The following is a 23,478-nucleotide window of genomic DNA, read 5'->3' as shown; positions in this document are numbered from 1 at the left end:
ATTAAATGGCCGCTTGGACTATTTGTATGTAGATGTTTACACTTTCTGGGCCATGATATTCTTATATGGGATGTGGAGAAGTTGAAGAGCAAGCGTCCAAAATCATAGTAGGAAACATGCCTAGCCAGAGGAGTATAAATTGGTGCCAAGCTGGGCTTCGCATGGTTTCTGGCCACCTGACCCGTGTTTCGGATAATAATGGGGCGTTCCTTTTATGCCAGAACAGAATTATTTAATGAGGGAGGACATAGTTTCATGGAATTATATAAGGTCAAGTTGTATTAGAGAAAACATCTTCGGCCAATATTATACAGCCCTAGCCGCCAGTCTTGAAAGATCAACGACGAAAGCCATCGGAGAACACATTGGAGTTTTTGACTTCAATAACCAAATCTGAATATTTTTCAAAGAAGAAATCAAAGAAAGGAAGAGAAGCACAAAGAAGAAACCAGAAAAAAGAAGCTATCATTATCTCATTCAATGAACTACAATTATAAAAATATAATTATTTATATGCAATTGAATGTAACAGCGTAATAGAAATACAACAAACTTAATAACGGTTTCAACTCAGCATAACGACTCCCTCTCTTTCCTCTAGTGTCTTAACCGCTTTAGACAATCAAAATTCTTCAAACGTTGAGAATGTTACTTCTCTCCTTGCCGCAATACGTCACACCACTTCAGTTTGCAACAATATAGGATTGCAATTATTGGAATTGGGTATATATTCTTTTATTATGTTGAACTAATTTTTTTTTATTTTTTATAATCAGGGACTTTGATGTAAGATTGAGTTTTTATTTAATTTTGTTTAGGTTTTCATTATTAATGTAATAGCTTATTATTTAACATTAATGCTTTTAAAGGTGATTAAATATTTTAATGATTTTTATCATTGATTTTTTTAAATTACTTTTTGCAATAGTATTTAAAATCTGTTTGGAATTATGGTTCCAACCTAATTACTAAAAAATCACCATTTTAAATTTCATTAAAAAGGTAATTTAGAAATTTTATTTTAAAATTTTTATAATTAAAATATGTCAAATTTAACTTAAAATTAATTCCATTTAATTAATATTTTTTAAAATAGTACCGTGTATCGTCTCAGTTAACTGTTTAAACAATAATATTAAGTAGATCTTAAAATGATCATATTCTAAAAAATCAATTGAGACCACAATTCCACCCTAACTTTTTAGATTTTCTACCGGATTTCTAATAAGATTTATTAAATGGTAAAATAGCTCTGTTGTGGACACTATACTCAGATTTCAAAACCCAAGAACCATTGGTCATTGCATACTGTAAAAGCTTTGAAAATAATCTTGGGCAGATGTGGGCTTCCAGGCTTGATGAGTTCAACACCTTTGACAAATGAGAAAGCCACGTAAGGCCTTTCTTATGTTTTACATTTTCATCATTAAGATTCACTATAATTAATTAATAATTTTAATGAAACCGTGATTTTATTTTAAAATTTTTCGATATATATATATATATATATATATATATATATATATATATATATAGAGCACAAATTAAACCAATAAACAAAGATATAAATTTAATTTCCAGTTTTTATACTTATTACATATGAATTTATTCCAGTTTCATCTCAGTTGTATAAGCATTAGAATTTGAGGCTTTCTATGAATGGAACTTCAAGCTTGGAATTCAAGAAGAGGTGAAGATATTCATCTAGCGAGACAGTCTTGTAAAGAGGTGGAATTCCAGAGTTGATGAGTTCTTTGGCTGGACCAATATCATGAGATGAGTTGGGATAGCAGAAGGTCACTATTGAAAGCCTCTCTTTTGATTTGTTTACCACTGCTCTGTGAAGTGGTGATTTGTATATCCCGTTGCTCATTATCTGCAACATTTAATTAAATCAACTATTAAATTATCTACAACAATCACAAAGATATGCACAAGTCATTGAAAAATATGACAATTGTTCATCACCTCCATGATTTGGCCAATGTCCACAACAATGGCACCATCTATGGGCTGAACGAGGATCCATTTACCGTCTTTAAGAACCTGTAAACCTGGCGTGTCACCGCATTCGAGCAAGAGGGTGATCCCATTTATGTCAGCATGTGCATTTACGCCAACAACTCTCTCAGGTTCAGGACAAGGTGGATAGAAATTCATCCTCACGTCATATCTTCCTTGTTGATAAGTTTTGTAGAATTCCTTATCCTGAAGCTGAAGCCCCATGGCCATGAGCCTCACCAAAGAAACAACAACCCCTTTCACATCTTCAGTATAGCTCTCCAGTGTTTCCCTGACACGGTCATAGAATATTTATGTATAAATCCATGGCACAAGAGCCACATAATATTGAGTTAGAGTTGCTCATATTAGGAATATTATTACTTCACAGTTAATGGAGAGGATGTTGGTATTTTTTTTTTTTTAAGTCAGGGCGTTTTTATTATGGGACAGGGCCATTTTGACTATATATAGGTAACCTTATTTGATACATTTTTTTCTCATCGTAAAAAAATTACAGTGGCTCCATGGATGTAGACAGATTGTCATCAAACCACGTAATAAAATCTGTGTTCTTTTGCTCTTTAATTTCTGTTATTTTCTTTGCATACATAATATAATTTTTCAACATGTAAATCCGTTAGAATTATAGGATTAATTAGAATACCTGAATTTGAGTGGTTTTTGTGGCCAAAATTCCAAGTTTTTGTTTTGAGCTGGAAGAACTTTGAGGAAGATCATATCACTCCATTCAAGCTTTTGTTGTTCAGAGGTGATAAAGGAATGGCCATAGCCTTCAAGATTTCCTGGCTTCTGCACCCAGCGTTCCTTCTCTTGCAAGGGAAGCTCAAAAAATTCTTGAGCTTGATCCCTCATGTTTCTTACTGATTCATCTGAAACTCCATGGTTTATTAACTGCAAAATTCGTTTTCTTAATTTCAGAATCAAATTCAATCCATTAATTCCTGATTTTATTTGATATGTGTGACTAATTTTTATCAGTCTTCTCTCCATGCAAAGAATATATATTGCAGAAAAATAAGAACCAAAAAAGTATTGAAAATACAAAATAATAATAATAATAATAATAATTGAATCAAAAAGTTTGCAAGTAAATCAAGGGAAAAACTTATTTTTATGGTTAGACCTAATCTATCATGATTCAAGAAATAAATATGTAATGGTAGGTTAATTATGATGTTAAATATTACCTGGAATAGACCCCAGTGTTTGCATGCAGAGTGAAGCTTTTGAAGCTCCATAGCTTGGGAATCTTGGTTGAGCAGCTTGGCCAAATCAATTAGCGGCACACTAAGTGACTGATCGGTGATGATCTCATGGGCGTCAGCGTCATGATCTCTGATGTACCTAGGTGGTACAGCATGAAGATGTTGGAGCGCAAGCTCTTGAACACTTGGAACTGGGAGAGACCATTCCAGATTCTCTGGCACTTGCACCTCTCCCATTTCTCTGTTCAATGAGTTAACAAGCAAGAGGATTGACCTTAGCATTTATAGTGTATAAAAAGACGATCACTTTCACCTGCACCCAAAATCATCAACTACTACAAGAAATTATAAGTCTTCAAATTCACATTACGACTATTATAATCTACAACTTTTTATAAAATTAGCTTAACAAATCTTAAATTATATATTTAAATTAAATATTTCCCTAAAAAAAATCATAACCAAGCTTAATTTTAGTTTTACATGAATTTTGATACAAATATTTAACTTAAAAATTATTAAATTCTCATTCTTATATAAAAATCAAGTTTATATATTAGATACATCTATGATAAAATAGCGTTTACATTTGGGTTTGTAACGAACACTATATATTCATAAATTGAAGAATTGAATAATAAAAGCCATCATATATATATATATAAAATACCATTTACTGATAAATATAAGTTAAATTTAATTATGAACGTCAACTCATTAATTCTTATTTTAAGACAAGTATTTTATTAATAACTGTAGTTTACTACTCCATTTAAAATTAATAAAATTAAAATAATAATCAAACCAAATTATGGGGAGTATGTATACGTCTTGCTAAAGAATATTGTATCATTTTTTTTTATTAATTTAATGTATTCATTAAGTTATATATTTGTTTAAGATTAGCATGTTTTACTTTGACTTTGACATGTTAAAACGTGCATTTTTTTTGCAGAGGCCGGCAAATTAGACCCTCTTTTCCTTGGCTGTCTATAGAAGCATTATTAATTGCCTTAGAATTCAATCTTTGAATTGGATATCTAAATTCCTATTGAAATTTTTGTATAAAATTAATTTTATATATGCAAAATATTATTAAGAAATTAACCATCAAACTTTCATCAAACACACATATTTCTCTCATGCATCATCATCTAATAAACCAATTTGTTGGGAAGAAAAATATATTTCATTACTTTTTCAATCTTAAAAAAAATATATATATATATATATATATATATATATATATATATATATATATATATATAAATTTTAATCCAAGAAAGATATATATATATCTCTTTCTTCCGCTGATTAAATAAAAATTATAGGCATGCATGAATGTAAATATATCATTCATGGCAAAATTAAAAAATTTGCAACCAAATAAGTTATATCTCTTCTATTTAGATTAGCTCCTTGCTATAAATAATTAAGCTCCATCTATTACACTATATATCAACTAATTTTATTACATGATTTTTTCAAGCTATTTACTTTCTATCTTTCTTTATATCATTTATTAGATGGATAAATTTTAACAATCATATTTAAACTTATATAATTATAATATAAATTTTAATAATTATCATTGAATTTATATGATTATAATATTATAATTCTTTAATTTGAAAATATAATTTAAAAATTAAAGAGATTTTATAATATATTTTTAAATTAAAAAATTACAACATTATATCTATATAAATTAAGGAAGATTATTAAAATTTATCTACGTACGCACAGCTTCTTCCTTTTTTCTTAATTAATTATGGGTTTAATAAATAAAAGACCAAGCTCAACTCTTAACACCTTGTTTGGATAGGTGGAATGGGGAGGGGAAAGAAAATAACCAAGGGAAAATAGGATTGATTGGACATTTTCCTTTGTTTGGATAGACAGAGGAAAATAACGATAGGAAGGAAAATAGCTTTTATTTTCATCTGAAAATTGTCTCTCCAAATTGGAGAGAAAAGAAGAAATCAGATGAGAAATCGGCCATTTAACAAGTGAAATTACATGATTATCCTTCTGAGTTCATTGCCCTCTTTTGCATTATTTTTTTCGTTTTTCACAGACGGTAGGGTTCACTGGCCAAATCTAACCATCTGCCAAAATTTTCAATCCCATCTACAGCTACAAAAATCATTGAAGCTACTTCCTCAAGCATTGATTTATCTTTGTTGGATTGTTCCTTCACGACGAAAGGAAGATTCGAAACATCGAAAGAGTTGTTGAACACCGGATCGTTAACTCTTTCTCCATCAGCTTCTCCTACAGGTTTGTACTCTCATCTTCTTTTTTTAGGGGTTTTGCTTTTGTAGCTCTATAAATGGAGGATAAATAGGTATTTTGCCGATTTAGAGGGAGCTCTGTATTGTTTTCCTATATTGAGCCCAGTTCGATATTGTAATGTTGAATGTCCATAAATTGTTTTTTTCACTTCAGCCTTAACGTTTAGCGTCAAATTCTTCTACTGACCTGTTTTTAGCAATTGCAGTAAAGATTACTGCAGCATTGTGGTGATTTTTCTCAACATCCCACTTCCATGTCCATCCATTAGATCTCTGTTCCTGAGAGAAGATAACGGCTAAAATAGGCTTTTTTCTAATTATTATTATTATTATTAACTTGATTTTTTGTTTCTGATTTTTGCTATAGTAAGCCAATGACATATCCTTGAATCACATATTGAATCTGAGGTACACAATTTCTACTTTATAATGCTTTTAAATTCATGCTACTCATTAGCTATGGTACTACTTTCATTATGTTGGCCTAAGTTTCATATTTAAGGTTACCTTAGGAAATCATTATACAAATCAATTACGTAAAACTTAACCTTTATAAAATCTAACACGAAAAAGTATAAGTACATATAGATGTGTTTGCATTTAAATAGTTTACTTTATCTTATTATGCCATATTTTGATGCATTTACTTTTTATTATTTAGGAGTAGTATATTAATAATTTAATTTGTAGATGGATAGGGAACATAGTGGAGAAAATTGCCTAGAAGATAATGTAGATGATGCAAGTGATGACATGTCAATATCCAATACAAATGATGGTTTAGAGTTTGAAAATATGTGGAAACATGTTATGGACACTTGGCAACGACAACAAGTGGAGGCAATAGTTCAGTTATTATGTTATATCGTTAATCTCTTATGGTTATTGAACATCCAAGCAATGATTATTGGTAAACCCTTAAGCAGTATAAATGCGGAAAGAGATGCATTACGACATAAGTTAATGTGTGAGCTCACTGCAAATGAAGTCATTTGTCGTGATATTCTTCGCATGGGTCCAGTCGCATTTGCTGAATTTTGTGGAAAGCTCAGAGCTACTGGTTTACTTAAGGACTTTAGACGTGCTACGGTGGAAGAGCAAGTAGCTAAGTTCTTACAAATTTTAGGCCAAAACTTTAGAAATCGCGCATTGGGATTTTTTTTCCATCGATCAGGTGAGACAATAAGCCGTCATTTTCATAATGTCTTGAGAGCAGTAGTGGCACTTGAAGCCGAGTTCCTTAACCAACCAACTGGAGCTGATGTTCACCCTCAAATTTTGAATAATAATAGATTCTATCCATACTTCAAGGTAAGCAAAATTCAGGTCAAATGAATATATATTATGTATTTTATTTAGTTACTGTAACTTCTAAGAAGATCTAGGTGCATGTACTTGTCTATACAGAATTGTGTTGGTGCATTAGATGGAACACATATTCGAGTTAAAGTGCCAAGAGAACTTGCCCCTAGATTTCGAGGGAGAAAAGAATGGCCTACGCAAAATGTGTTAGCAGCATGTTCTTTTGATATGAAATTCACTTATGTGTTACCTGGTTGGGAAGGAACTGCATCTGACTCAAGAATCCTAAAAAATGCATTGGATAGAGAGGATAAACTTTTAATTCCACAAGGTAAGTATAATTGAATATGGAAAGCTTTTGCATTTAAGTATGTTATTGGACAAAAATTCATTAATTTCCCCCTTTGGTAGGAAAATTTTATCTCGTGGATGCTGGATTACCATTGAGGAGTGGATTAATTGCACCATATCGAGGTGTTCGTTACCATTTGAATGAATACTCCAGACGCGGACCTCAAAATGCTAAAGAATTATTTAACCATCGTCATGCATCACTCCGTAATGTCATTGAAAGAGCTTTCGGTGTTTTAAAGAAAAGGTTTCCAATTATAGCTAGTGGCACTGAACCCCATTACTCATTTGAAACAATGATTGAAATTGTCTTGGCATGTTGTATAATACACAACTTCTTAATGGGTGTTGATCCAGATGAAAATTTAATTGCTGAAGTTGATCGTGAGCTTATGCATGCCGAGGCTGATCACCATGTGGGCACAAGTGGTTTAGCAACGGATGCAGATTATAGAATAGGAGTTATGTTAAGGGAACAAATAGCATCGCAAATGTGGAATGACTATTATAATAACTTGTAATCACAATTACTAGCAATGTGTAACTAGTATGTATGATCTCTTAACATTAATAAGTAAATATATATTGCTAAGATATTTATTGTTATTATATACACATGTGTGGAACACAATTTACATTCCATGTTTAATATCTTCTATTCAGCAAAAATATGTTATGTAATTTTCTTGCAGATAAAAAATGCCAAGGAGGAAAAAGATTCCAAACCAGGAAAGTTCAATGTATGGAAGAGACCATGTAGTATGGACAAATGAAATGGACAATGTGTTAATAAATGCTATGTTGGAAGAAGATCATAAAGGGAATAGACCTGAAGGAACTTGGAATACTAGAGCTTTTGACAATATGCTACAAGTGTTAAGGGCAGCATTTGGCCCTGTAATTCAAAAATCAAACATTAAGAATCGAATGAAGACCTTGAAGAGAACCTTTGCTGAGTGTAAGGATTTATTTCATGGTCTTAGTGGCTTTGCTTGGAATCCTGTAACAAAATTGTTTGAAGCTACTTTTGATGTTTGGGAGCAATTAATTCAGGTAAATATTATAATATTTATAAGAATATATTGAGTTAAAGTTTAGTAGTGTAATTTATATGCTTTTGCATTAATTTAGATTTGTTTAAGTAATTATTTACTTAATAAAATGGTATTTTTTTTTATTTAGGAAAAACCGGAAGCACGCAAGTGGATGCAAACACCAATTAATAATTATGACAAGCTATATGAGCTTTATGGTAACCAAAGAGCTACAGGTGAATATGCAGAAAGTGCAAGAGAAAAGGTTAGACGCTGGCAACGGGAGGGAAGTTCATCTCAAATTGATTTGAATGACACATTTGAAAATGTCATAATGTCTAACAGTGAGTTCAATTGGGTTAATGAGGTTACTGATAACAATATGAATAGTCCCGAACCTTCACTTCATTCTCAGGGCACTTCTTCTAGATGTTCTAAACGCAAAGTTTCAATGATGGAGATGTTAGAAAAGCAATATGAAAGGTTAAATAGTGGAATTGAAAGGGTGTCAGAAGTCTTGGAAAGAGGAAATGCTATTGCAGAAAAGTCTCTTGCAATTCTTGAAAGTGGTCGACCCCATTATTATAAAGAGGAAGAGTTATTTACAGAGTTGGAATTAATAGGGGTCCATCCGGATTTCGTGATGACAGCTTATTGTTACCTTTCAAAAAATCCATCAGCAACAAGGTCATTTTTTGGTGTTCCACGAGCAAGGCGTTTGGAATGGTTGATGAGAGTTGTGAATGACAAGTGATCTAAAGATGAAGGCTAATTGACTGCATGTTGTTTGAATGATGATATTTAGTGTTATGTGAACTTATTTTGTATGTAATATTAGGCATAAATGATAGTATTTGGATTTATATGTATAAATTTTAATGATTAGTAGGACATACCATTAATATTGGAATTAGATTTTGCTTGAAATAATAGCAGCAATAGGCAATGTCAATTATGGCTATAGGAATGCCAAACATCCAAGTATTGTAAGAAAATTAATTATATTACGTGATCTATAAAATCTATTATATTACTTTTTATTTATGAAAGAAATATTATTATATTATTTGTGGTAATCTTATCTCCATCTATATTACATGTAAAAGTAGAAAATATGAGGGAGTTATTATTATTATTATTTAAATAGTTTAATTGTATTATTATTTATGAATTTGTTAGTACACAGTAAAAATATAATTTATAAAAGAGGATAAAATAGTAATTTATATTATTTTCTTTCCACTCAATCTCTTTCCAAACATCTTTTCTCTTTTATTTTTCATTTATCCAAACATGAAAAAGGAAAATAAGAGAGGCAAAATAATTTTATTTTTCTTTTCTCCCCTTCAAAATATCCAAACATACTCTAAGAGTACGACGAGTAACTCTTGTTCGTTTAAGCCCAATAGATCCTCCCAAATTACTGGAAGTCATGGACCCACTTAATGGCCAGACACGTGGGCTTATCACAACACAATAAAGTAACGGATCTCAAACCCAAGTATAAATCCATGGACACGACCATTTCATAAATCAGTTTCAAGTCCGGTCTCTCCTTTTTTTTTTGTCAATTTTTATTATAATTTTTTATAATTTATCAAATCACTCTCCAGCTATGAGCTTAGAGCTTCTGTTCAAGCTAATGAGATAGAGAAATTTCTCTGGTGTTTTCTTTTCCCTCTCTCGAAACACTTTCACCGATTCGTGACGAGGTGAGCGGAAACGACAACATATTTTGGTTCAGCTGATTATTTAGAGCTTCCAAAACTCCTTTCTTTTCAACATTATTTGGGTGATAGATTCAAGATTGGCTTCTAAATTTTAGGGTTCTTGGTGGTTCGTTTCTTGAGCTAAAGGTGTACCATTTTGGGCGTCAAGCTGGCTATGGACTACGAGCCCTATGATAGCAGTGGTGAGTTTAGCTTTCAAAGATTAAATATTTTTTGTTCCTTTTTCTTATTGTGTTGTGTATTTGTTTTTGAGTTCTCTTTGTGGATTAGGGTTAAGGTTTGCATTAATTTTTATTGGCATTGCTATGCTTTTGTGGGGTCTTCAAATCAAATCTATAAATCGATGATCTTTTGGGTTTTTGGAGCTGATGATTGGATTTTTGTGTTGTAAATTGAGTGTACTGTAGTCGAATTTTATTTTATAAGTTGTATTGAGTTGGAGTTTTCTTGAGATACTGGTGATGGGAAATTGTAATTAGATTGCTTTGGATGCTAGAACTGTAAAAATTTAAGCTTTAATATATTCAGGAGTTGAGTATGAAAGCTCACTCCTGAAGTTGTGCTTTAGCTAGTATTGCTTTTGTATATGGAAATTTGTAGAATTTTGCTAGTGTGTGGTATTGATTTGCTTCTTTTTAAAATGTTAATTTTGAAATCTTTAGCGAAAATTGTACGCGGACATGTTGAAGTAAGTTTGCTTTCTTGTTTTCTGCTTCTCTCTCTCTCTCTCTCTCTCTCTCTCTCTCTCTCTCATATATATGAGCTAGCGATTTTGCATTTTTGTTGTTGATGGGTACTAGTATTTTTTATTGCTTTTATCTTATTGAACATTGATGGATAATAACGTCCCCTAGGATTTGAATTTGGAAATTTTTTTTCTAATTCTTTTTGCATGCAGATAAATTTTCATGGCATATGCATCATGTGATTCTTTATTTTCCTCCTTGCTAAACCTATATGTAATGGTGCATCAAAGAAGAAAGTATGCATGTTGACTAACTTATGCACATCACAATTCATTGACCTTCAAAGCAATGTTAAGAAGTTTCTCATGAACAAATTGATGCTGAATAATTAGAGAAAACCAGAATATAATTTAGTAGTAATCAAGTGATAGAGATTAATTGAAGTTCTTTTTTCTTTAAAATCAGGTGTTATGGAAGTGATTGTATGGTATCTTGGAATTGAGGTGCAGACTATTGAACTGATTATCTTTGTCATTTTGGAATTTAGAAATTATAGGTTTTTACTCATTTAATACATTGATGATGGAACCACTGAAAGTAGAATGTATGCGCAAATCTATACTGGAACGATTTGCATTTCTCTATTTTCATAAGGATTTCTAATTTTAATTGGATTCTTTATTTTCCTAGATAAGTTTTATTTATATTTTTTAGTTTTTTTAGGATTCTAAAATACTATTTTTATTTAGTTTAGGTCTTTTAAATTATTTATCTACTTAGTTTATGATTTAAAACTCTATAAATACTTATTCTATTCTTATAATGTACAAGTTTTCAAAATTATGCAATGAAGGTCTATTCCTCATAAAGATGTCTTTGCTTTATTTTATCTTAGATTTTGGATTAAGTCTCTGTTAGGGTTAAGGAACCCTAACAGAGAATTATAAGAGAAGTAGAGAAAATTAGAGAAGAGAGAGAGAGAGAGAGAGAGAGAGAGAGAGAAGAGAGAGAGAGAATAGAGAGATAGTTGAGAGAAAATTGAGAATTATTATTTCTGTGGTAATTCTTGAATGCCTCTACAGATTAGCTTGTTGAGAATTTATATCTCAACTCAGTAACTACTTTCTCTAAAGTCAAACATAGCGATTACCAGTGCATTCTGAGAATCAGTTATTCAATCTAGCTCCGTTCCCGCCAATATTTCCCTTCCAATTACTTTTATACTTTCTTATATAGTATGTAACAATACCCCTTCCAAAGACTTTCTTGTCCCCAAGAAAGTGGTCATTCGAAATTGAGAGTTGATAAAACTTCTATCCTCCCAAGTGGCATCCTCTTGTGCAATTGAAACCACTTGATAAGTCCTTGTTCCACCTTCCGATCTCCCCGAAACCACTGTCCGTAATACCTTCTCAGGAAAAACTACAAACTGATCTTCTTGCAGAATAGGCAATTCAGAAATTGAAGTGATCCCCTCACCAATCCTTCTTTTCAACATTGAAACATGAAAAATGGGATGAATTGTAGAAGAAGATGGCAATTGTAACTTGTAAGCCACCTTGCCCATTCTAGCAATTACTTGAAATGGCCCATAAAACTTAGCAGATAATTTCAAATTCTGCCTCAGTGCCACTGAGGTTTGCCTATAAGGTTGCAATCTCAGATATACCCAATCTCCAACAGAAAATTCCCTTTCAGATCGGCCCTTGTCAGCTTGCTGCTTCATCCTATTCTGAGCCTGTTGCAAATTGGCCTGGAGAAGAGAACTAAGCTGCTGTCTGTCATGGATGAAGGTATCTCTGACTCCTACCTTCACACCATCAAAAGGAAACATAGGCAAGAATTGAGGGCATACCCATATAGAGCCTCAAAAGGTGACATTCGATGGCACTATGGATGAAGAATTATACCACCACTATGCTAGGGATAACCAGTCCACCCATGTTGCAGGTTTCAAGTGAACCATACATCTTAAATAGGCTTCAATACACTGATTCACCCTTTCAGTTTGACCATCTGATTGAGGGTGATAGGATGAACTCATAGCCAATTTAACCCCCAAACACTTGAATAATTCCTGCCATAATAGACTTGTGAAGACTTTATCTCTGTCTGAAGTAATTACTTGAGGAACCCCATGAAGTTTAAAGACAAGATTCCGAGAAAAACATGAGCTACGATCTTTCTTTGTATAAGGATGGGACAGAGAGATAAAGTGTGCCACCTTTGTTAATCTACAAACTACTACCAGAATAGTGTCTTTACCTCTTGACTTTGGGAGACCCTCAATAAAATCCATAGAAATTTCTTGCCAAGCTTGGGAAGGAATGGGAAGAGGCTGTAACTTCCCTGGATAAGGGCATGTTTCACCCTTACATTTTGCACATACATCACAAGACTTTACCCATTCCATCACTTCTTTCAACATACTAGGCCAAAAGAAATACCTCTTCAATCTCAAATAAGTGACATTAACCCTTGAATGGCCTCCCACAGCAGAATTGTGATAAGTTTGCAATAAGGTATGCTTCAAAGTTGTAGAATACACTACATACTGACCTATGGTTGTAATATAGGACACCATTCTTCAACTGATAACACCTGCATGACATTATGGTCCAAAGAGAGCTTCGAATTAACTCTCTAACTTTATCATCCCCTTCATAACTTTCCACCAATTCTTGCATCCAAGCAGAACTACCACAGATTGAATAACACAAGAATGAAAGTCTGCAGGCCTCCTTGACAATGCATCTGCCACTTTATTTTCAATTCCCTTCCTATACAGTATCTTATAGTTCAACCCCAACAATTTAGAAATACCCTTCTGCTGCAAATTAGTATGTAACCTCTGCTCAAGTAAGTATTTTATACTTTCATGATCAGTTTTAATAAAGAACTGACCCTGTTCTAGGTAATGCCTCCATTTACTCACTGCAAAAGTGATAGCTAGCAATTCCTTCTCATACACAGATAAAGCCTCACTCTTAGGCCCAAAAGCCTTAGAAATGAAGGCAATAGGATGCCCTTCTTTGTTGCAACACTGCTCCCATTCCCTATTACTAGCATCTGTCTCGATTACAAATGGCTTAGAAAAATGCAGAGCTAAAATTGAGTCAGACATTAATTCCGTAAGCTTCTCAAAAGCCTTTTGAGCAATAGCATTCCAGTGAAATGAATCCTTCTTTAATAGATTAGTTAGAGGCTGACAAATAACCCCATAATTTTTGATAAATTTCCTATAATAGCCTGTAAGTCCCAAAAAACTCCTGAGATCCTTGACTGAATTAGGAACAGGCCAGTTTACCATAGCAGCAATCTTTTTTGGATCAAGAGCAACCCCTGTCTTGAGATGATATGCCCAAGATATTCAATTTGATTTGCCCAAAGAAACATTTAGATTGTTTAGCAAAAAGATGTTGGGCCTGCAGCACCTCAAACACTTGTCCCAAATGCTCCAAATGACTCTCCATATCCCTACTATAAACCAAGATATCATCAAAAAATACCAGTACAAATTTCCTTAAGAAAGGTTGGAAAATGTGATTCATTAAGGCTTGAAATGTAGCAGGGGCATTAGTGAGCCCAAAAGGCATCACTTTAAATTCAAAATGCCCATGGTGTGTCCTAAAAGCAGTCTTAGAAATATCATCCACCTTCATCCTTATTTGATGGTAACCAGCCATCAAATCTATCTTAGAAAAGATCACAGCCCCATGCAATTCATCTAGCAAATCATCAATAATAGGGATTGGAAACTTATCCTTAACTGTCAAGTCATTAAGTCTCCTATAGTCAACACAAAATCTCCATGTCCCATCTTTCTTCTTCACTAAAAGAACAGGAGAAGAATAGGGGCTAGTGCTAGGTTGAATGATGGAAGAGGAGAGCATATCTTTTATCAATGTTTCAATCTCTGTCTTCTGGTAATGGGGGTATCTGTAAGGCCTAATATTAACAGGCTGAGCATCATGCTTTAGAGGAATAGCATGATTGTGACTTCTAAAAGGTGGTAACCCTTGAGGCTCTTCAAAAATGCTGCTATATTTCTGGAGTAATTGTTGCAGTCTCTCATCACATCCAAAATTGGAAGTAGCTGATAGCAAGGAGTGATCAGAATGCATAACACAGAACAAAGGAGTCTAAAAATCCTTACCATCTTTCCTCAATATATTGGCAGAATACCAAAGCCCAGAATGCAGCTTACCCTCTCCAATGCCATGCAAAACTATTGATCTTCCTTCCACAGTAATAGTAATTGTTGATGCCTCAAAGTCAAATAGTACTGGATTATGCTTCTTTAACCAATCCACTCCTAATATCATATCAAAACCCCCTAATTCCAGAATTTTCAAATCAAAATTAAACTCATTATTGTCCATTTTCCATTTAAATTGCTGACATTGTAAATCACACCCTAACTTCCTCCCATCTGCCACTGTAATAGCAGTGTGTGGTGTTGAAACCAACTCCAATTTCAATTCTTTAGCTATTCTTTTGTCAAGGAAACTGGTGGTACTACCACTGTCAATTAATATCACCAATTGCCTGTTTTTATGAAGCCCCAACATCCTTATTGTATCAATGCCATGGCTACCTTCCAGTGCATGAACTGACAGAGTGTTGTCTTCCATATTTTCCCTTTCCTCCATCTCCATTCCTGCTTCAAACCACTCCTCTTCACCTCCATCATCATCCTTCTCCACAGAACAAATTGCATTTAATGATTTCTGCTTACATTGATGCCCTGGAAAATACTTGTCCCCACATCTGTAACATGGTTTAGGCTGATTCTTAACAGGATTTGAAAAAGAATTTGTTGGTTTATATACTGAAGATAAAGTAGAAACAAAGTGGTGGATTGGGTGAGTTGGTCTTGACTGAGTTTTAATTGATGTAGGGTTGGATTTGTCAAAATTTGGTGGTCTTGGAGGGTTTTGATAGGTCTGATGTGGCTTGGCATACTGGTTTGGGTAATTAGTCTGATATGGAGTTAAAGGGGCAGTAGATTGGCTTCTAAAAGGTTTGGAAAAATTGCTTGTATTCTTAGGCTTTTTACTGACTTCCAACACTTGTTCTTGAAGCCTAGCTACTTCTATAGCTTTGAGATAAGGAAACAGGCTTCATCATTCTAACAACCAACCTAATTTCATCCTTTAAACCCCCCATAAAAGCAGACAGAAAATAAGATTCACCTAATTCAGGCATTAATCTCTCAATTCTTATTCTTAATTCCTCAAATTCATCTTGATATTCCTCTAAAGATCCCTCCTGCCTTAGTTTCATAAAACCCTCTACTAAATCCTCTAGCCCTTCATCCCCAAATCTGCTGCAAATTCCTTTCTCAAATTCTTCCCAAGAATGTACTCCACCCCTATTCCAATTATGGAACCATGCATCAGCCCTATCCACCAAAAACAAGCTCGCTATTGGTACCTTTTGATCAATAGGAACCTTATAGATCTCAAAATATTTTTCACACCTTCTCAACCAAGCCCTAGGTTCTTTCCCATCAAAAGTAACCAACTCTATCTTGGGTAAAATCTGTGGCATACCTTCCATAAAAGAAAATTTTCCAAGGTTATTAGGGTTACCTATATTCTGTAAATTCTGGATCCTTGTAGGGTTAGGTAATAAACCCATCCCATTTCCCAAACCGATCAAATCCAACATTTTCAGATCTACTTCCACCTTCCCCAGAATTACTAACTTCATTACTCCTTCCAGCACTCATGTAGGCTCGCAATTCCTCCAAGATAACATTCTGTCCCTCAGTTTTCTTCATCATATCTTCTTTAAATTCCTTCAGATCTCCAGCAGTTCTTGAAGCCACTTCTTGCAGATTCCGAGAAACTTCTTGCAAATTCCTCACTTGTTCTTCCAGCTCAGCAATCTTCACCATCTCTGGACTCACTACAACTGATCTAGTCATATTTCTGACTTCCAGGAACCAACTACCCACTGATTCTTGGATCTGATAGCTCTGATACCAAATGTTAGGGTTAAGGAACCCTAATAGAGAATTATAAGAGAAGTAGAGAAAATTAGAGAAGAGAGAGAGAGAGAGAGAAGAGAGAGAGAGAATAGAGAGATAGTTGAGAGAAAATTGAGAATTATTATTTCTGTGGTAATTCTTGAATGCCTCTACAGATTAGCTTGTTGAGAATTTATACCTCAACTCAGTAACTACTTTCTCTAAAGTCAAACATAGCAGTTACCAATTCTATTACAGAATCAGTTATACACTCTAGCTCCTTTCCCGCCAATATTCCCCTTCCTATTACTATTATACTTTCTTCTATAGTATGTAACAGTCTCGTGTTATTTTAAGGTCTTGGATTAGCATTTATTTATTTTCAAGGGTTTAATCGTATGTCGATCTTTTTCTATGCTACACATTGCATTAGATGGTATTATAGCGAGGATTTCACCCTCATTAAGATGGCCAATACTGGTGGTAGTGGTGGCAATCAATTTTAAAACGGTGATAAGGGGTTGCATGTTGTTTGTCAACAATCGAAGAACAAACCACATCTTTTGGCAATATAGAGCATCAATTACAAGAGATTCAAGAGCAATTGCATGTCGTGTTGGGAGTTCGTGATGTTAAGAAGAGAAGCCATAAATTGAATTAAGCTGGAGGAGTTAACCACGTCATAGTTAATATGATTCTGTTCTATTTAATTCGAGAAAAAAACTTATTACTAATGATGAATATAGAGGAAGTGTTGTTCAAGTATTATGTACTTCAACAGAAACGAAGAATATGGAGGTTGAAGTAAAGTTTGTTGAGACATCAAAAGATGTTGAAAATTTGAAGCAAGAATAAAGAGACCAAGTCGAAGTAAAGAAATTTGATTTTGAAGAGTTTATAATGCCTTTTGTTATGATTGATGATGATGAGTTTGAATTAGAATTGCTTGATCAAACTATCAAAGAAGAGAAAGTTGAAATTCATAAGGAAGAGCAATGAGAGTTGGAAATGTCAATGGAACTTAAAGAACAACTAACAATAGAGGAATCAATGGAGATTAAAAATTTATCTAACCATTTAATTCCTATTGCTTTCATTGATTTCATTTGTCCATATATTTCTAAAGACGCAAAAGAAGATGTTGAATTCCTCAACTCAATTTTGTTCAAGACAATCTTATTGATATCATCCAAGAAGACAATATGCTGTGTTCTACCAATGGTTTTTTTTATTTTATTATACTTTAAAATTCGATATCGAATTTTCTTGAAAGTGTGGGTAAATGATGTGGTGCATAAATCTATACTAGACCTAAAGACTTATGTTTTTCTATTTTTAGGAGAATTCTTAATTTTAGTTGGATTCTTTATCTTCCTGGATAAGTTTTATTTTATATTTTCTATTTTTTTTTAGGATTCTAAAATATTATTTCTATTTAGTTTAAGTCTTTTAAATTATTTTCATACTTAGTTTAGGATTTAAAACTCTATAGATACTCAGTCTATTCTCATTATGTAAAAGTTTTCAGAATTGTTAAATGAAGGTTTCTTCCTCATAAAGCTGTCTTTGCTTTATTTTATCTTAGATTTTGAATTAAGTCTCGTGTTATTTTAAGGTCTTGGATTAGATCTTGTTTATTTTCAATGATTTAATCGTATGCCAATCCTTTTCCGCGTTACATGTTGCATCAATGTAGTATCAAAATATTTTGGAAGTTATGAGGCCATTCAGAAATTTAACAACTTTGACCCTACAGAAGTGAATAGGCTGGACTCATTTTGTGGAACTCCTTAGATCAGAAGCTTGGAAGTTATGAAGCCATTCATAGATTATGGAATTCCCACATATTTGCAGTTCATAAATGATTGGCTGACAGATGGAAGTTGCATCTTGATAAAATAGGATTCTTTTGGTTGTAGCATATACTATTGCTAGTGTTGGCTGGATTACTCTGGAGTCTGGATTCAAAGTGGTTAAACTTTATCATAGATGGTTCTGCTAGAAGTAAGCCAGGTCCAGCTGGTGTTGGTGAAGCTTTGAGAGAGTGGGGAATATATTTTGGTTGTTTTCTAACGTCTGTGGATGTTGGATTTAAGTATGCCAGGCATGATGATTTGTAAACATGGGTTGAGGATATTCTTTGTCTCAGAATGGGTGAATAAGGTCTAATTACACATTGAAAGTGGTTCCTTTTTATATTGTTACTTGGATTAATTATAATAAGCAGAAGCAAAAGGAGCAGTACACTTTATTTAGTGAGATAGATGAGATGATGTCCCAGATTGAGTAAGGTCTAATTAGAAATTGAAAGTGGTTTTTTGTTGTATTATTACTTGTAATAAGCAGCAGCATAAGGAGCAGCAGACTTTGTTTACTGAGATAGATGAGATGATGTCCCGAATATGTTTTTGGTTGTTCACATTTGTGGGGAAGAAATTCTTTGCTCGAGCTATAAGCTTGGATGTAACATGCTCCAGTTTGGTGTGCTTTAAATTCTTTGTACTAGAGCTACTTTTTTTGACTGTGTATTCCCAACTAGTTTTGGGGAGTTATTTTTTTCCCTGTTTGTGCTGCTTATAATTATTTTTCTTATGAATGATGAATTTTTTGGCTGCACAAGGAAATGTGTTTACTGACTTTCCCATTTCACTGTTAATGTTGGTGATGGTTCATTTGTCCCTCAAAATTTCCCTGGGAACCTCCCAACTTTTTCTCACAAGGTGGTGGCTATGGACTGCCTTGATAGTGTAAGAGTTGGTATTTTAACATTGCGGAAATAATGCAAATTGTTTCTACCCCATACAATCCTGGAAATTTCCTACTTGTTAGGGATACAAGTGCTTTTGTCAGCCTTTTTAATGAGACACAACATATGCGCATCATTGGCTTGTGTTCCCGTGAAGCTACTCTCAGAAAAATTTTCTAGTTAAGTAGTTTGTCATTGGACTTTGCATTTGCAATAACTGAATAGTTAGTTATCACCCCTTTTTTCTGTTTCTTTCCATAACCTGCCTTTTTCTGTTTGGGTAAATTCTATTCGAGTTGCAATACTGATGACATGGAGTTTAAGGATGTGACTTGTCACTATGATTAATTTCAGGAACTGATGATGATCTTCCCCCATCACATCAAAGTCGAATCCCTAGAGGGGGACGTGTGGCTGGGAATGGAAGACCAGTTGCACCTTCTATGCCGTACCCTAGGATGTATGTTGAAACTGATATGGAGACCCAGATTCATCAACTTGAGCAAGAAGCATACAGTTCAGTTCTAAGAGCCTTTAAAGCTCAGGCTGATGCCATTACTTGGGTACTTTTTTTCACATTGTTTTCATGATTCTAATAACTTCAAATTTTTCTTATCAGGTTTAAATGACTGCTACATGAAATGTATTTTCTTCAGGAGAAGGAAAGTTTGATAACAGAGCTTAGAAAGGAGTTGAGATTATCTAATGAGGAGCATAGAGAGCTTCTTGGCAGGGTTAATGCTGATGATGTCATACGCAGAATAAGGTCTGTAAGAATTCAAATTTTATTTTATTTTGCTTAAGAAGCTGAACCTAGTTATTAGATTTTTGCAAGCTTTGTATCTGGTTCTGTCTTTTAATGGGTATTGTATTTGGAATAATACCATTAGGGAGTGGAGACAGACTGGTGGGCTTCAATCTGGCATACTTGGTACAGGTCAAGCTGTTCATGATCCAATACCCAGTCCTACTGTCTCTGCATCTCGCAAGAAACAAAAGATTACCTCATCTCAATCCTTTGGTGGTCCATCTCCGTCATTTCACCCACAAGCTGTTTCTGCTTCACATCAGCCATCTTCATCAACTGCTAAACGTGGACCTGTTTCAGGATCAAAGAGCAAGAAGCAAAAACCTGTAGGTTAAGAAAAACGAAATTTGGGATTGATACACAAAAGTTTGCAAATCAGTGCTTATTTTTATTATCTAGTTGCTTAATATTTGTTTTCTATCTTGCAGGGTTTACCCAGTGCTTCATCAATGAAGTCCATTCCACACCTATCCTCAGGTCAATCTGGAAGGGGTCAAGTGGCAAATAGGGTTTCTTCTGGTGCTGCTCCTGAAGGAGCTACATCAGAATCATTAATCGGGAAGAAAGTCAGGACTAGGTGGCCTGATGATAATAACTTTTATGAAGCTGTTATAACTGACTACAATCCAGTTGAGGTGTGTAAGGCTCTTCTTCATGTCAAACTTTATTTTCAAGTGTTTATGTGGCTGAATTCAACTACTGTTGTTAGGGGCGGCATGCTTTGGTGTATGATATTGGCTCGGCAAATGAGACATGGGAATGGGTTAATCTTTCAGAGGTACATCTGTTGTTTTGCCCTTTGGTGCTTTTTTTTCCTTATCAATTTTGACCTTGTTAACTTTATTTTATTTATTTATTTATTTTGAGAGACAATAAGGAAGCTTGTGATATTTGCATGGAAATATTTCATAATAAATTGCACTAGTTAAACACCAGTTCTTTTCTGCATTTGCTTTCTTCTGAATGCTTATTTTAAAAATTTTTTGCTTCAAGAATGAACCTCCAAATGATTTTGCATTTTTAAGACAATCTATTTTTGCCCCTTGATGCATAATTATGAGTAAAGATTTATAATATGCAAAGTGACAAGTGTATGATGTTTACATGGCAAGAGGAGTGATGAACATGTGATAAAACACGACCTAAGTGCTTAATGGTGTATCATGAAATCCATACATGGTCAATAGAACTAAGTCACAAGATTGCAAAATTTTGTGCTGGTTTATAGTGAATGCTTAAAAGACAACTTCCAGTGGTTCATCAATTGTTATTTTAGTAGTAGTAGCAGCAGTATTAGTTAAATAAATGGTTGTTGATGTGGTGCATAGAGACCTATATTCTATGAAATGAAAGATGAGTCTCTTTAGATCCAGATATCTGAGCGAGAATGTTTTCTGTCAACGTAAGAAAGTTGATAGATGAAATCTGACAAAGGAATGCCAGGACTTGTAAACTTTAGAAGAAAAAGGAATGATAGATGCCTTTTCAAGTCTCAAATACCTTTTCTTTTCTGATAAGCGAGTTAATTTTCTGTTTTACCCTCTACTGATTCTTCTCCTGTTGCAGATCTCTCCTGAGGATATACAATGGGAAGGTGAGGACCCTGGAATCCCTCATCGAGGGGGTTATGGTGGATCAGGCCATGCAACGAATAGATCAGTAGGTCGGGATAGTATTCCCGGTGTAGGAAGAGGTAGAGGTGTCACAAAGGGTCAATCCAGAAAAGATTTATTGCCATCACAGAATGGAATTGGAAAGAAGTTGCCAGATGATATACAAATTCTTCACACTGATACTCTAATCAAGGAAGTAAGTCAGGGTTGATTGATCCACGAAAGGAACTATAAATGTGTATTTTTTCTTGTAAATAATTTATTCATTTGTAAATTTGGATCAGGTGGAGAGAGTATTTGGTGCAAATCATCCTGATCCTCTTGAGATTGAGAAGGCAAAGAAAGTATTGAAGGTTAGAAAATAAACCATGCTGGCATCCTATTGTCTATTCACATTTTCTTTTCATCAATCTTGCAAAATTAATTAATTTTTTCAATGCAGGATCATGAACAATCACTTGTTGATGCAATTTCAAGGCTTGCGGATATTTCAGATGGTGAAAGTGGTACTTATCATTCTATCTTGCATCATTCTTCCGAACTTGCCTGGACCTATGGCAACCAATTTTAAGATTGCCTAGCCATTAGGATCCTATTCAAGCAATTTTGGATATCACAAGATTCGCTGTAGTTGGCAAATGAATCATATCTCAAGTTTAAGTTGAGCTCCTTGTTTGGACAGTCTGGATTCTTTAGGCTTTTAGGTTTTCATCCAGATTAAGACATTGGCAAAGTCAACACAGCAGTAGAGCACCACCAACACAATATTAGGGCTGTCCTCTTTGATATCTCCTAGACCAGTATCTGTACAACATTTGAATCTCATAATTGTCCAACATGGTTTTTTTGAAACTGCCGAATCAATTTTCACCAAACAAATTTTTCTTAGCTATCTTCTATGATAGTGGTGAAATGTAGGTGCTTAGACTTAAATGGAGATCACAGATTAACAGGCAATCATGGATTTGAGACTTGTAGTCTTTTGAGCTAATTATCCAAGTTTATCTCCTTTCTTGATGCCCAATATTGGTCATTTGCTTGACACAGATGAGGGAGGCCACCACTATGGGCAGGCAATGGAGAGAGAATGATGGGATCAGTTTTTGATGGAATGCTGCATATCTTATACTTACAGTTATAAAAATGGCTGGAGAAAGAGAAAACTTGAGATGACAAAAGATGGGGTAGAAGAGACTGTTGGGATCTTAGAGAGATATATCGGACTTGAAGGTCATTTCCTTGTATAATACTTTCTATAATTATATGGGATGACTTTGGGTTTGGGTCGTTTAGAGTAGGTATTGTTGTAGGCAATCATATTATTGTAGCCAGTTGATAAATGCTTATTTAGCGGTAAAATCTTTCACTTTTGGGAAGTTTAACATGATTTGGGAAGTGATTAGTGTGCTCATGATGTATAAATTTTGTTTCATTGCTACATTTTTTTTTTATGTTGCTTGGTGCAAATAGCCTCTCTCTCTCTCTCTCTCTCTCTCTCTCTCTCTCTCCCCATGTGGCTTGAATGAAAGGAATCATCTTTCTGATTTTTCTTGTTAATAAGGTGGTAATTTGTCAATGACAAAACTAGCATTTTGTGAATTGTTTTGTTCCTGGCAAACTGATTGTTCTTCTTGTCTTCTTGCCAACTTGGGCTTCTATCCATTTCATTATGTTATCACCAGAGTGTCTGATTTCGAGCCAGTCATGTCT

At 34.0% G+C, this 23,478-nt stretch overlaps 4 protein-coding genes across 6 annotated transcripts; 3 read left to right on the top strand and 1 right to left on the bottom strand.

Moving 5' to 3' along the window:
* Nucleotides 1–1,544: 1,544 nt before the first annotated feature.
* LOC110644267 (protein SRG1) lies at nucleotides 1,545–3,497 on the bottom strand. The gene is made up of 4 exons (XM_021796962.2): nucleotides 3,213–3,497; nucleotides 2,669–2,916; nucleotides 1,969–2,293; nucleotides 1,545–1,876 (listed from the first exon to the last, which is right to left on the bottom strand). Exons 1-4 carry the CDS (start codon nucleotides 3,465–3,467, stop codon nucleotides 1,637–1,639), a joined length of 1,068 nt encoding a protein of 355 aa, XP_021652654.1. The 5' UTR covers nucleotides 3,468–3,497; the 3' UTR covers nucleotides 1,545–1,636.
* A 2,715-nt stretch (nucleotides 3,498–6,212) lies between these two features.
* LOC131182189 (uncharacterized) lies at nucleotides 6,213–9,248 on the top strand. Its single transcript, XM_058150878.1, has 3 exons — nucleotides 6,213–7,157; nucleotides 7,238–8,230; nucleotides 8,360–9,248. The coding sequence occupies exons 2-3, from the start codon at nucleotides 7,877–7,879 to the stop codon at nucleotides 8,963–8,965; spliced, it is 960 nt and encodes a 319-aa protein (XP_058006861.1). The 5' UTR covers nucleotides 6,213–7,157; nucleotides 7,238–7,876; the 3' UTR covers nucleotides 8,966–9,248.
* LOC131182407 (protein ALP1-like) lies at nucleotides 6,914–7,698 on the top strand. Its single transcript, XM_058151954.1, has 2 exons — nucleotides 6,914–7,157; nucleotides 7,238–7,698. The coding sequence occupies exons 1-2, from the start codon at nucleotides 6,914–6,916 to the stop codon at nucleotides 7,696–7,698; spliced, it is 705 nt and encodes a 234-aa protein (XP_058007937.1).
* A 517-nt stretch (nucleotides 9,249–9,765) lies between the features above and the next one.
* LOC110644261 (protein EMSY-LIKE 3) lies at nucleotides 9,766–23,219 on the top strand. 3 transcript variants are annotated; one of them, XM_058150876.1, is made up of 11 exons: nucleotides 9,766–9,923; nucleotides 10,037–10,123; nucleotides 19,702–19,910; nucleotides 20,004–20,113; nucleotides 20,238–20,481; nucleotides 20,584–20,790; nucleotides 20,865–20,933; nucleotides 21,722–21,964; nucleotides 22,053–22,121; nucleotides 22,211–22,274; nucleotides 22,816–23,219. In XM_058150876.1, exons 2-11 carry the CDS (start codon nucleotides 10,096–10,098, stop codon nucleotides 22,857–22,859), a joined length of 1,287 nt encoding a protein of 428 aa, XP_058006859.1. In that variant the 5' UTR covers nucleotides 9,766–9,923; nucleotides 10,037–10,095; the 3' UTR covers nucleotides 22,860–23,219. The 3 variants fall into 3 exon arrangements, with proteins under 3 accessions (XP_058006859.1, XP_021652644.2, XP_058006860.1); XM_021796952.2 differs by having other exon boundaries at nucleotides 9,786–10,123; XM_058150877.1 differs by lacking the exons at nucleotides 9,766–9,923; nucleotides 10,037–10,123 and having other exon boundaries at nucleotides 19,726–19,863; nucleotides 19,967–20,113.
* Nucleotides 23,220–23,478: the final 259 nt, after the last annotated feature.

Source organism: Hevea brasiliensis, chromosome 8 (assembly GCF_030052815.1).
Source record: "Hevea brasiliensis isolate MT/VB/25A 57/8 chromosome 8, ASM3005281v1, whole genome shotgun sequence".
In the NCBI taxonomy this organism is placed as follows: Eukaryota; Viridiplantae; Streptophyta; class Magnoliopsida; order Malpighiales; family Euphorbiaceae; genus Hevea; species Hevea brasiliensis.
The sequence above is the reverse complement of the archived record's forward strand: the minus strand, read 5'-3'. Positions and strand labels throughout refer to the sequence as shown.